The 15,943-nt window shown below is 39.6% G+C and overlaps 1 protein-coding gene and 1 pseudogene across 4 annotated transcripts in view; one reads left to right on the top strand and one right to left on the bottom strand.

Annotated features, from left to right (window-relative positions):
* The window catches only part of PCCA (propionyl-CoA carboxylase subunit alpha), a 477,968-nt gene that overhangs the window by 63,614 nt on the left and 398,411 nt on the right, over positions 1-15,943 (bottom strand). For all 4 annotated transcript variants that reach the window (XM_042979710.1, XM_042979700.1, XM_042979707.1 and 1 more), the window contains one exon: positions 8,365-8,418. In XM_042979710.1, coding sequence (XP_042835644.1) covers positions 8,365-8,418 — 54 coding nt within the window. The remainder of the gene's footprint in view (positions 1-8,364; positions 8,419-15,943) is intronic.
* LOC102962482 lies at positions 8,994-9,878 on the top strand (annotated as a pseudogene).

Here is a 15,943-nt window from a genome sequence, read left to right as displayed (position 1 = left end):
ACACTCAGTGTGAAGCCTGATGCGAGGCTCAACCCCATGAACTGTGAGATCATGACCTGAGTCTAAATCAAAGGTCGGACGCTTAACTGACTGAGCCACCCAGATGTACCGTGAAACAATTTGTTTCTAAGGAACTCTGACAGTGAACAGCTTAACTTAAAAGTTAGAGACACCTGGTTTTGTGTCCTGTTTCTACCAGTTATTAGCACTGAATAGTCATTTAACCTGCCTGTGCTAATTCTGTCTTCTGAAAATCAGGCATACTCTTCATCAGCATCCCACATGTTTAAATGTGAGATATAGGTGATGATAATAGGTAAGAAAATACTCAGGAAAATAAATGGCAGTACTCAAGTCAGTTACTAGTAAGATCTAGACCTAAGGAACAATGCTCTGTTTATAAAATATATTTTTACGTACATTGCCTGAATTAGTTTTCAACTTTTCATACACATCAAATATGCTTTCGTGCCTGTCTATATGGAGTGTATACTGGGTTGAACACTGCTATCCAAAACGGCACGTCCAACTGATATTTCAGAATGTGACCTCAGTGGTAAGGGGGGGGGGGGGGTCTTTGCAAATGTAATTAGTTCAGAAGAGGTCTTAACTAAGGATGGGTCCTAAATCCAATGACTGGTGCCGTCAGATGTCTGTGACCGAATATACACAGACCCGAGGTAGAGAGCCATGTGAGGACAGAAGCAGGGACCGGAACAATGCAGGTCTAAGCCACCAAACAGCAAGTGCTTCCCAACTACCAGAAGCTTCACAAGAGCCATGAACCTGATTCCCTGGGAGAGCCTCCGGAAGGAGCCAGCCCTGCCTACACCTTGATTTCACATTTCTCATCTCCCAAACTCTTAGAGAACACATTTCTGTAGTTTTAAGCCACCCCTTTTGTGGCAACCTGTTGCGGGCAAACTTATGAAACTAACAACTGTCCTATATCCTACTTTTTGGGGACGGTTAATGAAACTAATAGATACCAAAGGCTAAAATGTGGATGGTCTGAATTTGTATGTACATTCAAGTCAAAGAGGCTGCTTCTCTGAATCACAGAGGCACAAATTTCATCTCTCAACGCCCTTCACTAATTCAGAAGAGTTTGCCTTTCATTACATAAAAATACTACTACTTAACAATTTTTAAATCAAGTTCAAACAGTAACAGAAAGGAGAGACCTTACTCTTAGCTTTAAAGTTGAAGAGCCAAAGGCTTTAAAGTGGACTAAATCCACCGTATCTCCAATCTCTACCTTTTATATGAATCTGAATCTATGTAAGTGGGTGTGGGGCTCTATGAACAAGAAGAGAGCCCTTTAAGTTCCAAGGCTGTGTGTCAGGATAAGCTAGGTTAGGCTTTAGAAATAACACAGAAATCTTAGTCCGTGGAAGGCTGAGGGGACAGTGCCCAGCTCCCATCTTCCTCAGGGACACGTGCTGCTAGGACTCAACAACCAAGCATACAGCTTGGTGGACATGGTAGAACCCAGAAAGCTCACACTTGCTCTTGTCACTCCCTGACCACAAGTGAGGACCTCTCTGTGAGGAGACTATTCTCCATGGGTCTCTCGTGCTTCTCCACTTCTTGTGAGCACGGCACTGTCTTTTGTTCTGGACTATTTTTCAAGGCTGTTTGAATAGCAATGTCTCCCTCAGAACAAAGGAAGGCATGCTCCCTGCCCATACAGACACACTCAGGGTTCTCTGAACTAAACTCAGGCTCCTCTGCTATAACACACAACCCACTGTGCAAGCAGGTGTCCCCCTGCCCTCATCACACTGCCCTGTGGGAACTGGAGTTCAAGGAAATGGTGCAAAAATAATGATATTCTGGCTATTGTTATTGCTGTAATAAACCATCCATCTCAGACCCTGGAGTCTCGCCTCTTCCACCAGCATACATGACTATAATGGGTTAATCTTCAAATAGGGTAAAACCTCAGACCCTCCATTGTTCTTGACAGTCACTTCCATTCATAGCTCATAGTCAGAACTAGTCATGTGGTCCAACCCAATCCTTCTGCCTTATTACTGAAAATGCAAATGACATAAATAGACTAAATTCATGCACGTATACAGTCTCACTCCACAGAAAGATGGGCAGAAGGTTTAAGCGGTACTTTACAGAGGAATAGACTTAATGGTCAATAAACATAAAGGAGCAATACATCCAGAAAAATAAGTCCTACTTCATTAATAATCAGGATGTTAATTAAAACCACAATGAAGACACTACAGACACTGGCAGAAATTAAGAAGTCTGATAATATCAAGTACTAGTGAAAATGTGGAACAGAGTGAATTCATTCACTGCATACTCCATGCACATCAACCCTAACAAAGCTTTTGCATACGTACAAAGTAGGCTACGTGCACTTATGGACATAAATGCTTACAGCAGCACTGAGTTACAGCAAAAACACTGGAGACCACCCGGGGGTCCATCAACAGTCGAGGTGGGCCTCACAAACAACACAGAACCAAATAACCATGCCATAGATGATTATAGAATATAATCCCATGCATTTTGAGCTTAAAAGCATGCAAAACTAAGCTGTATGATATTTAGGGGTGCATATATGTGGAAAACTTTAAAAAAAAGAGTGATAAAAATCAAAAAGTTCTCTGTAAAGGGGGAGAAAGGGTATCTAGTAGGATTGAGAAGGAGCCCACAGTGAACTTCCAAGATAATGAAAATTTTTTTGTTGTTTTCAGAAAAACTATGGTGGGTGTACATTTGTTTTACCTTTATGCTTTGTAGCTTATAAATATTTTTTATAATATTTATTTTTGAGAGAGAGAGAGAGAGAGAGAGAGCAAGCGAGCAGGGGAGGGGCAGAGAGAGAAGGGGACAGAGGACTGAAAGCGGGCTCTGTACTGACAGCAGAAAGCCTGATGCGGGGCTTGAACTCACTAACCATGAGATCATGACCTGAGCAGAAGTCACACGCTTAACTGACTGAGCCACCCAGATACCCCAACAAATATTTTACAAATGTCCTTTTACACATACTTACAAATATTTGAAATATATAATAGTTTATATAATATTTAATATTTATATATCTAACAAAATCTAATTTTAATGAGATTTATTTTGCTGGACATGAAAATAACAAAATGGTATTTTTTAAAATTCAAAGTGTGTATAAAAAAAGGAATGAAATTAATTATTTTGAAGTCTGTACCTTCCCTGAGTTGAAACAGTAACATTTTTGAAGTTTATCATTGCAACAAAGTACTTCTTGGTCTAAAATTAAACTCTTACTTGGTCCGCTCCTGGCTCAGTCAGTGAAGCATCTGACTTCCGCTCAGGTCGCTCAGGTCGTGATCTCACCGTTAGTGAGTTCAAGCCCCACATCAGGCTCTCTGCTCTAGGTGGAGAGCCCACTTTGGACCTTCAGACTCCCTCTCTCTCTGCCCTTACCCCCTGCTCATAATTTCTGTCTCTCACTCTCTCCCCCTCTCTTCTCTTCTCTCTCTCTCCTTCCTCCTCCTTTCTCTGTCAAAAATAAACATTAAAAAACAAATAAAATTAAGCTCTTTCTAAAAAACTCATAAAATTAAACTCTGAAGGCCATGTTTATCAATATTCAAAGGCCAACTTCTATGGAAAATTCCACAGGTATTCTCACAAAGGCAAAACAAAGACAAATGTGTATTGGGAAAGTCCTCCATTTACCATGTGACCTGCTAATGCTCCTGCTCCTGGAGTGCAAGCTTTGGAACCTGCTTCTGCTTTAGAAAATTAGGACTGAAGCAGCACAACCTAGCTAGAAATCACCTGGAAAGTACTCTGTATCTGTCCTATTAGTCCCACTATCTCCAAACCCTTTCTTTCCCTCTTCCATCCTGGTCTATTATTGCTAATAGAAAAATGCATTGTAAACAAACTACACTGGCCATCCCAACCCAGGCGATGCAGAATTTTAGAGTGCTTAGAAACTGCACTAGAAATTGACGTTCCTTCTGCATACAAGCTGTATAAACAACGCAGACAGATGTTTGGGGAGGTTGTGGCTGTTTAGGGGCACGTGCGTATGTTTTAGGTGCCTGGAGTGGATGAAAGTAAATGAGGTAAAGGGCATTTGCTGATGGGAAGAGCACTGGGCACAGCGGAAAACCCGAGCATGCTTGCCTGCTCTACACACCAACTGGCTGTGACACCTTGGGCAAAACAAGCTGTCTTTTCTGATGCAAGTTCCTGATCTAAGGAAGGGGGATTCACTCTAAGGTCCCAAAGTCCCCTACACTTTTCCATTTCTCCATTTGTTTCTGTATTTGCTTTCTTCCCATTTCTTTCTTAAGCCTAATCCTTAGGTCTCATGCCTGTCAATCTCATGAATTCGCTCAACAAGTATTTACTGGGTGCCCACTGTTCACTAGGGTGCTGTTCTGAGTGCTGGGTGGAGAGTGGGGAGCAGAACAGACCAGAGCCCTCTGCTCATGGGGCTTATCATAACCAGTTTTTAAAAGTAAAATATTAAAGTACGTCAAATAGTGATAACTGCTAGAGAAAAAGAACAAAGTGGAGGAAAGGTGGTCAAAATTTTATACAGTGTGACCCGGAAGCCATCCCTGAGGTGGTGGCTGCTGTGTAAAAAGACATGAAGAAAGTGAAGGAATCTCCTGTGCAGGTATGTGGGGGCAGACAGTCCTGGCAGAGGAAAGGCAGCTGAGACCCTGAGGTGTGTGCCCAACATGTTTGAAGAAGAGTGACAAGACCAACTAACTGGATTTATATTTCAAAAGATCACATTAATGGGGCACCTGGGTGGCTCTGTTGGATAAGTGTCCCACTCTTGGTTTCAGCTCAGGTCATGACCTCACGGTCCGTGGGATCCAGTCCTGCATCAGGCTCTGGGCTGACAGCGTGGAGCCTGCTTGGGATTCTCTCTTTCTCCCTCTGCCTCTCTCTCCCCAGCTCATGTGCTCACTCCCTCTCTCTCAAAATAAACTAAAACACACACGCATGCGCGCGCGCGCGCACACACACACACACACACACACACGTGTCTCACATTAATGGTTAAATTAAAAACAGGCTAAGGACCAGAGGCAGAGGTGGGAAGACCGGTGACTGCAGTAATTCAGACAGGAGATGATGAAAGCTTTGGTCAGGATTGGGGCAGCTCATGTAGCCATTTTCGAGATAGGAAAAAATTGCAAGAGAAATGTTTTGGTTTTGTTTGTGGGTCTTGCCTGTTGACAGCTCAGTGTTCCATGTGTGAATGCTGAGAAATCAATTAGAATCCAAGGAGAGTTATCAAGTAGCAGCGACAGAAAAAGTGCCCTTTCCAGCATGAACACTGAGGTACAGAAAGACCGCCACAGAATACATTCTAGGAAAGATGCCCATGAGTTAATGCTGCATAAGAAGATGTGTAATTCTATTTCTGGAAGAATATAGGCGTATTTCATTCTATTGTGCTTTGGTTTACTGCATGCTGCAGATACTGTTTCTTTTTTTACAAACTGAAGGTTTGTAGCAACCCCGCATCAAGTGAGTCTGTCAGTGCCATTCTTCCAACAGCACTTGCTCACTTCCTGTCTCCATGTCACATTTTGATAAGTTTTACAATATTTCAACTTTTTCATTATGACTGTATTTCATTACTACTGTATTGTTGTAACCTGTGATCGGTGAGTGATTACAACTCACTGAAAGCTCAGATGATGATTAGCATTTTATAGCAATACAGTATTTTTATTTATTTTTAAATAGTTTATTTATTTATTTATTTTTAGTAATCTCTACACCCAGCATGGGGCTCAAACTTACAACCCTGACATCAAGAGTCACATGTCTGAGCTCTTCTGTCTGAGCCAGCCAGGAACCCCTAGGAATACAGTGTTTGAAAATTAAGTTACGTACATTGTTTTTTAATTATTATTAAAAAAAATTTTTTTAATGTTTATTTCTTTTTAAGAGAGAGACAGAGCACGAGTAGGGAAGATGCAGAGAGAGAGGGAAACACAGAATCCAAAGCAGGCTCCAGGCTCTGAGCTGTCAGCACAGAGCCTGACGTGGAGCTTGAACCCACAAACCATGAGATTATGACCTGAGCCAAAGTTGGAAGCTTAACCAACTGAGCCACCCAGGCGCCCCTGTGCATTTTTTTTTTAATATAATGCTTTGCACACTTAAGAGACTATTCTATAGTGTAAACATAACTTTTATATGTACTGGGAAACCAAAAAATTCATTTGACTCGCTGTATTGTGACATAAGCGTTCTTGCTGTAGTATGGAACCAAACCCACAACAGCTCCAAGGTATGCCTGCATATCTACTGTTAATAATGAAAATACTCTAGGAGATGGGATGTATACTTCTGTGATAGTGAATTTTATGTGTCAGCTTGGCTAGGCCACAGTATCCAGATTTTTGGCCAAACATTATTCTAGATGTTTCTATGAAGTTATTTTTAGATTAACATTTAAATCAGTAGATCTTGAGTAAAGCAGATTACACCTCATAATCTGGTTGGGTAACATTCAATCAACTGAAGAAAAAGGACTAACCTCCCAAGCAAGAAGGAATCCTGCAAGCACATGGTCTTTGTACTTGAACTCCAACCATTTCCTGGCCTACTGTGCAGGTTTTGGACTTGACCCCTCTTCCTCTCTCTCTACACACGCACACACACACATATACACACACACACACACACACAAACACACTCCTGGTTCTGTTTCTTTGGAGAACCCTAATACAATTTCTTAGGACATGCATTGAAATAATATTTAAATTTTTAAATTAAAAAAAAGCATGAAATAACTTATCAGAAAAAATAACTATAAATCGCAGGTGCTACACTTAAAATTTATGCATATACTACTACATATGCTTTGATACGTAAACTTTACTGTGTCTCTATATATAAACTATAAATGCACATTATTAGTAATGTCCTTCCTATCTCCATGACTACAAAAACACTTATCCTTTGATCCACGCCACAGGCCTCTCCTCTGATATTCTCAATAAACTCACAGAGCAAACAGAACTATCCAATGTGAATTTACAACCTGAACAAGGTACCCAAAACTATGAACAGACATTTTACAGATTATAAATGATACCTAGCAAATGAACACATGGAGAAACATTCGAATACATAAGGAGTAAACAGAAATGCTAATTAAAATAAATAAGTTACCTTTTTTAACAGTTAAATTATTTTGAAAATTATAACTAATACTACTAATGATATGATTATTATGCTCGTTACTTTTACATTAAAAGTAAAAATAGTAACTGTAAATTGCTTTCCATAGATAAAGCTCAATGCTTTTAAAAATCATAACTCCTACTAGTGAGAGTGCAAAGTGGCATGCTGACACATGACGAAGGGCATTCTAAAGAGATATGAGGTAACTGATAATGTGTACTAAGCCATAAAATTATTCATGGTTTTGATTCTATTCACTTAAAATTTTTTTAATGCTTATTTATTTTTGAGAGAGAGGGAGAGTATGAGTGGGAGAGGGGCAGAGAGAGACAGAGAGGAAGAGAGAATCCAAAGCAAGCTCTGCACGGACAACACAGAGCCCAATGTGGAGCTCAAACTCACAAACCGTGAGATCATGACCTGAGCCAAAGTCAGATGCTTTTCCAACTGAGCCACATGGGTGCGCCATGATTTTATTTAGAATGAGATATATTTCATACATTTCTGAGCATGCTTGAAAATAATTCAAAATGTCAAAAAAGCAAAACCCATTAAGTTGTTCATTAGAACACCATTCATAATTGCAAAAACGAGGAGTAACTTAAATACCTAACAATTGGGATTCATGGATAAGAAAATATGTCACAACTACTCATCAGAATGTTAAACACAGCTCCAGTAAAATGATGCTGATATTTTCTAGCAATATGGAAAATGATTAATAGGATCTTAAGTGAAAAAAATCAAGATCCAAAATTATGTCTCAGTTCCCTTAGAAATGTGTACTTGAAAGGACCTGATAGAGAAAGCTAGAAGGAAAACTAAAGAGAAAAAAGCCATGGTCACTATTTTCAAAAGCATCTTAAATAATATGTTCTTATTTTTATAATAAAAACAGAGAGAAAATCTTCAGTAGAAAAAAAGCACTTGAAATACTCAACAAAGTTCAAATAATAATAAAAAAAAAACATTTTCTCTCTAAAAAGAAATAGCTAAAACTATTCTATCACGGAAACGTGACGAACACATTAAAGAATGTATTTTCTTATACAAAGATACCTCATTTAATAGTAAAATAAAACCATGATGAAGGCAAGTTCAAATACATGGGCTAAAGCTATTTGAACGCTTTTGTTTCTCTGTAAATTAAATGATTATACAAAGTAATAATTCTTTCATACTTACCACTGTGCCAAGAAACTGAATGCTCATGTTTCCACCTGCTTCTCGAGAAAGACACTGGAAAAAAAGAAGTATAAAATGAATTCGCATCCACACAAAAATGTGTACATGAATGTTTGTAGCAGCATTGTTCTGAATAGCCAAATAACCCAATGTCCATCAACCAGTACACAGATAAACAAAACATGGTATTTTCATACAATGGAATATTATTCGGCAATAGAAAGGAATGCAGTACTGATACATGCTACAACAGAAATCAGTCACAAAGGACCACATGTTCTACGATTCCATTTAACATGGAATGTCCAGAACGACCAAATCCACAGAGACAGGAAGCAGCTGAGCAGTTTGCCTGTTCTTTGCAGAAGATCCGCAGCTACCCCAGAGACTTTCCGGTCATCACAACTTCCTCGGTTACGACAGGGTGCCTAAGAATACACCAAATATCACATCTTTTCTTTGGGGTAAATTACACCACTGGTCAAGGAAACGACTCAAAAAATTTTTTGATGACCCAAGAAATTAGGGGGAAAAAAGTGAAACTTGGGGCTTCACGGACCTGTCAACAATTAGGAATGAAAGTAATGAAGACATGCATAAACTCTGGTTGTCCTACTGAAAAAAGAGACATGCTTATAACTTTAGAGCAGAATGCCAAATGGCAGAGATTGCCAAGGCCAAGTCTGGAAGAGTTAGAAAGGGTGGCAGATTCCACGGATGCATTAAAGTTGTCCAGGAAAGAGAAGATGCCCCTAAGGCTTCTTCAGACTGCTCCAGAAAAAACTAGACCTCATGCTTGGACAAGAGACATCTTCGATGGGCACCTGGGTGACTCAGTTGTTTAAACGTCCAGTTTCAGCTCAGGTCATGATCTCACAGTTCATGGGTTTGAGCCCATGTTGGGCTTTCTGCTGTTAGCACAGAACCCGCTTCATATCCTCTGTCCCCCTCTCTCTGCCCTTCCCCCACCTGCACTCTCTCTCCCTCTCTCAAAAATAAACAAACATTAAAAAGAGAGAGAGACAGGGGCGCCTGGGTGGCTCGGTCGGTTAAGCGTCCGACTTCGGCTCAGGTCATGATCTCACGGTCAGTGAGTTCGAGCCCTGCGTCGGGCTCTGTGCTGACCGCTCAGAGCCTGGAGCCTGTTTCAGATTCTGTGTCTCCCTCTCTCTCTCTGCCCCACCCCTGTTCATGCTGTCTCTCTCTGTCTCAAAAATAAATAAACGTTTAAAAAAAACTTTAAAAAAAAAAAAGGAGAGAGAGACAGACAGACAGACATCTTTGGAAGAATCATCTGGCACAAGTTCAAGAAGTGAAATTTGTACCTAAGTAATAGATACAATAAAAAATTATTCTTTGCAATGCTTTACGTGGGACATTTTGACAGACTGAGACTCAAGAAGTAAGCCTACGTTAAAGCCAGGAAGAAAAGTTTAGGGAAAAAAAGTAAGAAAAAAATTCTTCAGTAAGAGTTTCCACATCTTTCCAAAGCCCACAAGTCAAGTCTTATCTAATAAATCTGAACTCTTAACTTACCATTTTTTCTTGGATAACAGTCTATATACAAAAGTAAATATATGTTAAGGGGTTTCATAAAGAACTTATGTTTCCAGTCAAATGACAATTTACTTATCGACTGGTCTAAGTATTTTTATGCCACGCTAATTCTGGAAGTGGTCATGCTTTTACCAAACTTTAAAAAAAAAAAAAATTAGGAATAAGGCACAGATCAAATTCCAGAAAAGAAAGAAAGAAAGAAAGAAAGAAAGAAAGAAAGAAAGAAAGAAAGAAAGAAAGAAAGAAAGAAAGAGGGAGGGTGGGAGGGAGAGAGGGAAGGAAGGAAGGAGAGAAGGAAAGAGGGAGGGAGGAGGACTAGGAGGAAATAAGAAATGACCGCTAATTAGCATGGGGTTTCTTTCCACATTGGTGGAAATGTCCTACGATTGCCTGTGGTGACTACTGCACAACTCTGTGATGAAAATAAAAAACACTGACTTGTGCACTCTAGGTGAACCATGTGGTATGTGAATTCTATCTCAATAAACTTGTTATAAAAAGTAAGTTAGCATTTGTTTAAAATGACAAGAGAGACAACACAATTCTTCTATGGCCAGAGAGTAGTCAAAAAGCACCTCTATGCTATGCATTTATTTGTAAATAAAATAAGTTCAAAATGAATACAGTATGATTTATGCATATCTCGTTTGAATTTTAGTTTGCTAGAAATGATGACTAAATAGTTCACAAAAAGTAAATTATACCTTTTTTTTTTTTTCAGGTAATTCTTACCCATAAAACTGCTGTGTTATTCCTAACATGTTCTTAAAAATTCTTTCTTCCCTGTGCTACTCAGAGAGGGCCCAGTGGCTTCAAAGACCACACAAAAAAATAAAGCAATTCTAACTACGTAGCTATACATTTTTTTTTAAGTTCCCAGATGTGGCCCTCGAGGGAGTAGTGGCCATCAATCAACTCCATGCCGTGAACTATTACAGACATATCCTAATAGTATTCCTTTCTAACAAGTGCAGGTTTACCAATTCCAATCTTTTTTTAAGAAATATTTTTAATGTTTATTTATTTTTGAGACAGAGAGAGACAGAGCATGAGCAGGGGAGGGGCAGAGAAGGAGACACAGAATCCGAAGCAGGTTCCAGGCTCTGAGCTGTCAGCACACAGTCCAACATGGGGCCCAAAGTTACAGATCAGAAGATCATGACCCTAGCTGGAGTCGGATGCTTACCCGACCAAGCCACCCAGGCACCCCCTACGAGTTCCAATCTTTAAGATCACCCAAGTCATAAAACACAGAGCACATCTCCAGAATTCAAGCTGAGCCCTTGGGTCCTTGATTGAGGGAAGTTAGATCAATAAGAAAGAAAGTAGTTCAGTGTACAATGACAACTGGTTACACCACCTGTAAATATTGCCTCCAGTGACTCAACACAATATCTGACGGTGCCTGGGTGGCTCAGTCAGTTAAGCGTCCGACTTCGGCTCAGGTCATGAACCCAAGTCTGAGCCCCATGTCAGGGTCTGTGCTGACAGCTCAGAGCCTGGAGCCTGCCTTAGATTCTGTGTTTCCCTATCATTCTGCCCCTTCCCCACTCGTGCTGTCTCTTTCGCTGTCTCTCTCTCTCTCTCTCTCAGAAATAAATATTAAAAAAAAAAAAAAGCTATCTGACCAGCACACTCAAGGTGGAGAAAACTCAAAATCCGTATTTTTATCCATTAATTTCACTTCTAAGAATTTATCCTAAGGGAAAAAGTCATGAATAGGAAACACACACACACACACACACACACACACACACCCCACACAAAAAAATCCACAGCTACAAAAATGACACTGTAGTGCAGTTTCCAGAATCTAAAAATTTCAAGCAATCTAAATGATAAATAAAACAAACTGGTTAAATAAATTATGATATAATCCATGCAGCCATTAAAAAATTTGAGACATGAAAAATGTTTATAGTATATTTCTAAGTGCAAAAAAATCAAAATGGTATGTTCAGAATACATCATGTTAAAAGCTTCTATATGTTCAAGATAAAATTCTAGCACAAATAATGCACATAAAACAGTCAACTATTATTTCTGGGTGGAAGATATTAGTTGGCCTTTCTTTTTGGCTTACCTATTATTCCTATTCTTCCAAATGGACATACATAACTTAATAAAGGCAAAAAGAGAAATAATACAGAATGAAATAAAGTAATTTATTTCCCTCAATGTCCTAAGGGATTAAAAACTGAGTCTTGAATCATGGGTTCTGACACTGGCACTTGTACTTTGGTCATCCATCCACCCATCCATCCATCCATCCACTATATTGAGTTGAGCACTGCTAGTTGAATTAAGAATCATCCTCTGGGAGACCAAATGAAAGAAGAAAATTTGAAAAGAAATCATAGGGGCGTCTGGTTGGCTCTGTTGGTAGAGCACGTGAGTCGATCTCTGGGTCATGAGTTTGAGACCCACAATGGGGATAGAGATTACATTAAAAAATAATAAATAAAATAAATTATAATTCAATATGATAAATCCATAGTACAAAATGTACAAAGTATTATAGGATAAGAGGCCAGACTAGCTAAATGCCCAGAAAGGTTAAGGAAGACTTGCAGATACACATTAGAGTTGGGTACTCAAAAATGAGCAAGCATTCTCCAAAAGGGTAATAAATGAAACACTTTTGGTCAGATGGGACTGTTTATGCAAATTTCAGATTAAGAAGAAGCACGGTGATTTTAAGGCATGGTGAACAGTCCAGTATGACCAGAGATAGGTTTGGTTGATGGAGGGAAGGGGCAAGAAAGGAAACCAAGAAGAAATTAGGGAGCCAAGTCCCATCCTGCACAGAGTCATACTTTACGAAGTTCTTATACTTAAAAACTGAGGAGTAACATGTTTGTTTTAGAAAGACTGATGGTCTAATGTGAGGTTGAGGGTACACCAGAATGGAGGAGGAGGTGGGCTGGGAGCACAAGGAAAAGGCAGCAGGTAGCAATCACCAGGTTAGTAGGGCTCCAATGCTAGAGGTAAACCCAACAGTAGAACTAAGCCTGTTTTATTCACAGAAACTTAGAATTTGGAAAGCAAACAGATCTCAAAATCTTCATCTTGTTTTACTTATGAGGAAATCAAAGGTACAGGGATGCCTATATTGCACTAGGAAAATAAGAATTCCAACCCAAGCAGTTGTGCAAGGTTTGGGTATCCCCACTATGTGGGATGGAATATCTCTACAACATCAGGCTAAATCATCACTTAGATGGTGGGTCCTTTAAGGACAAGGACCATTTCTAGCATTTCCTCCTTAATCCCAACAGCATGCAAGTCAGTGCCGCAGAAACGGAAAAGATTTAAATCAATCTTCATCAAGAATTCTGAATTTTTTTCATACTATGAAAGAGAACAGTGACCTACAGCTCTCTCAATCTTCAACTGTCTAGTGGAAATTTTAGCTAGGGAGAGTTAGAAGTGTAGCTGCCAAGAAATTAGGGAAAGGCGTGTGATAGAGTGAGGATAGGCAATCCAATAATACGCTGACTTCCGCACTGCTGAGATTTTAAGAGTAGGGAGGAAAACACTCAGTGCAAGCGTCGCCATTACTATCAGCCCAGGACTCATCCCCGCAGTAGCTGAATCTTCCTTCCTCAGAAGCTCAAGGCAGAGATCCAGAATCCAGTCCATATTTACCAGGACAGAAGCAGCACAATTAATTACTGTAAGGCAGCAACAGTATCAATCATAACGGCTGTTCAGAATGAGAAATTTTCTGATTGAAAAGTATGGCCCTTATACTCTGGGAAGATGGCAGTGGTGGCATGGTTTCTGAGTCCTCTCCAGAAACACTGAAGAGGCCCAGTGGCAACAAATGTCCCTAGCACCCCAAATGCTGCCTACAAATACCGTTTCCCAGTCCAAGAAATCAAGGCTTCTTGGCAGAACAGCTTAGCCCTGGTTTGAGGCAGAAATGAGGCTGCTACATCTTGTCATTTCAGAAAGCAAGGGGGCTATCAAAGACGGGGGGAGTCACACGAAAGGGACTTAGAAGCCAACCTGAAGAAAAGTCCCTGGCCAAAGATGGCAAAATCTGACCATCACTAAGGTTATAACTGCAATGGATTAAAGCCAAGTATGTTTAAACCCATGACTTCAAAACAGATACCGGAAACAAAAACAAAATAACACCCTAAGTGAGTCACTTTTGGAGAATGATAGGGAACCAAGTCTTTGGGAACTGAGAAGTAAAAGGAAAGGATCCAGCATTTGTCTTGCCTTTTCTATGAAAACTGATCTGCTGGATAACCCAAGAAGTAGGTGAGGTAGAGCTTCTCTTTAAAGAATTAATCCTGGTAATAAATTTAAAGAAATGACAACATTGGAATATCATCGTTTTGTAAACCTTAACGAATTTATTGATTGAAGCTTGAGCATCAACAGAGAAGTAAGCAGACATTATGTGCCTCTTCCAGAGGCACACCACAGCATTTATGACTCAGTCTTGCCAAAGATAATGGCACCTGAATCTGATTGCTCCTCTAGATCCAAATATCAATTTCTAGAAAACAAAGGAGAGAGGACATGTTAACCCATACCACTGGAATGCAATCAGCTAAATTCTGACCATGGAAAATTGTATAGGACAAACCATCCTGTTCCTTCAAGAAATAAAATGCAAAGAATAAAAAAAAAATTCTACGGACATTTCCCTCAAGCTACTATCCCATTTCTCCTTTAAAGCCAGACTCCTTAAAATGTTGTCTCTCTTCCTGGTCTCTGCTTTGTCACTTTCCATTCTCCTTTGAACTCATTTCCATTTGTTTCCCCCCCACTATTCATCTGTAATCATTCTCATCAAGATCACCTATGATTTCCATGTTGCTTTACCTATCAGTCGGTTTTGTCCTCATCTTACCCAGCAACACTACAAACAGTCAATGATTCTCTTTCCCAAACACAATTCTTTCACTGGCTTCAAGGATATCCATGCCCCTAGTTTATCTCCTACCTCCTTGGCAGCTGTTTCTTAGCCTTCTTTGCTAGCTTCACCTCTTCATTCAATTTCTACCTGCAGGAGTGCCCCCAGGGCCTAGTCCTCAACTCTTCTCTTTTCCATCATGCTCTTCCCCTGTGTAATCTCATCTCTTCCTCCCAATCCTGATGCCCATCTTAAAACAAATCAATTTCACTGAAGCATAATTTAGGTACAAAAGATTGCATTCTATTTAAAGAACAGAATTCAGTGACTTTTGACAATTTTGAGAAATCACCACCACAATCAACACAGAGAACATTTCCAACACCTCCAAAATGTTCTTCCTGCCCATTTACACTCCAATCCTGGTCCTTGCCCCCCAGGCCACCATTGATCTGATGTCTAATACACAAGGTCATTTTATTCACCAAAATGGACATACAGCTGTTTGAGTACCGTTTAAGAGAATTTCACATTAAAAGTCCTTAGCACTTTTGCCAAAAATTAATTGATCTATATGTGGATCTACTATACTTTCTTCTGTTCTACATATCTAACTACCAATGCCACACGGTCTCGACGCTGCTGTTTCATAGTCTTGAAATCAGGTTGCATAATTCTCCCAACTTCATATTTCTTTTTAAAAATTGCTTTGGCTCCTATGATTTTTCAGTGAACAGGGTCTTTTTTTTTACAGTAAAAAAACATGACAAAATTTACCCTTTTAGCCAATTTGAAAGTATACAGTTCAGTAGTGTTAAGTATATTTACGCTGTTGTGAAACAGATCTTCAGAACTTTCTCATCTTGCAAATCTGAAATTCTATTCCCACTAAACAACAACGCTCCCTTTCCCTTCCCTGAGGTCCCTGGTAACCACCATTCTACTTTCTGTTTCGATGAATTCAACTGCTTTAGGTGCCCCATCTAAGCGGAATCATACAGTATTTGTCTTTTCTTGTCTGGTTTATTTCATTCAGCATAATGTTCTCAAGGTTTAATCATGCTGCAGCATGTGACAGGATTTCTTTCCTTCTTACGGCTGTAAATTATTTCACTGTATGTATATACCACATTTTATTTGTCCATACAT

This window comes from Panthera tigris, chromosome A1, assembly GCF_018350195.1.
Source record: "Panthera tigris isolate Pti1 chromosome A1, P.tigris_Pti1_mat1.1, whole genome shotgun sequence".
NCBI classification, from domain to species: Eukaryota; Metazoa; Chordata; class Mammalia; order Carnivora; family Felidae; genus Panthera; species Panthera tigris.
Note: the sequence above shows the minus strand (reverse complement) of the source record. Positions and strands in the feature narration are given on the sequence as shown.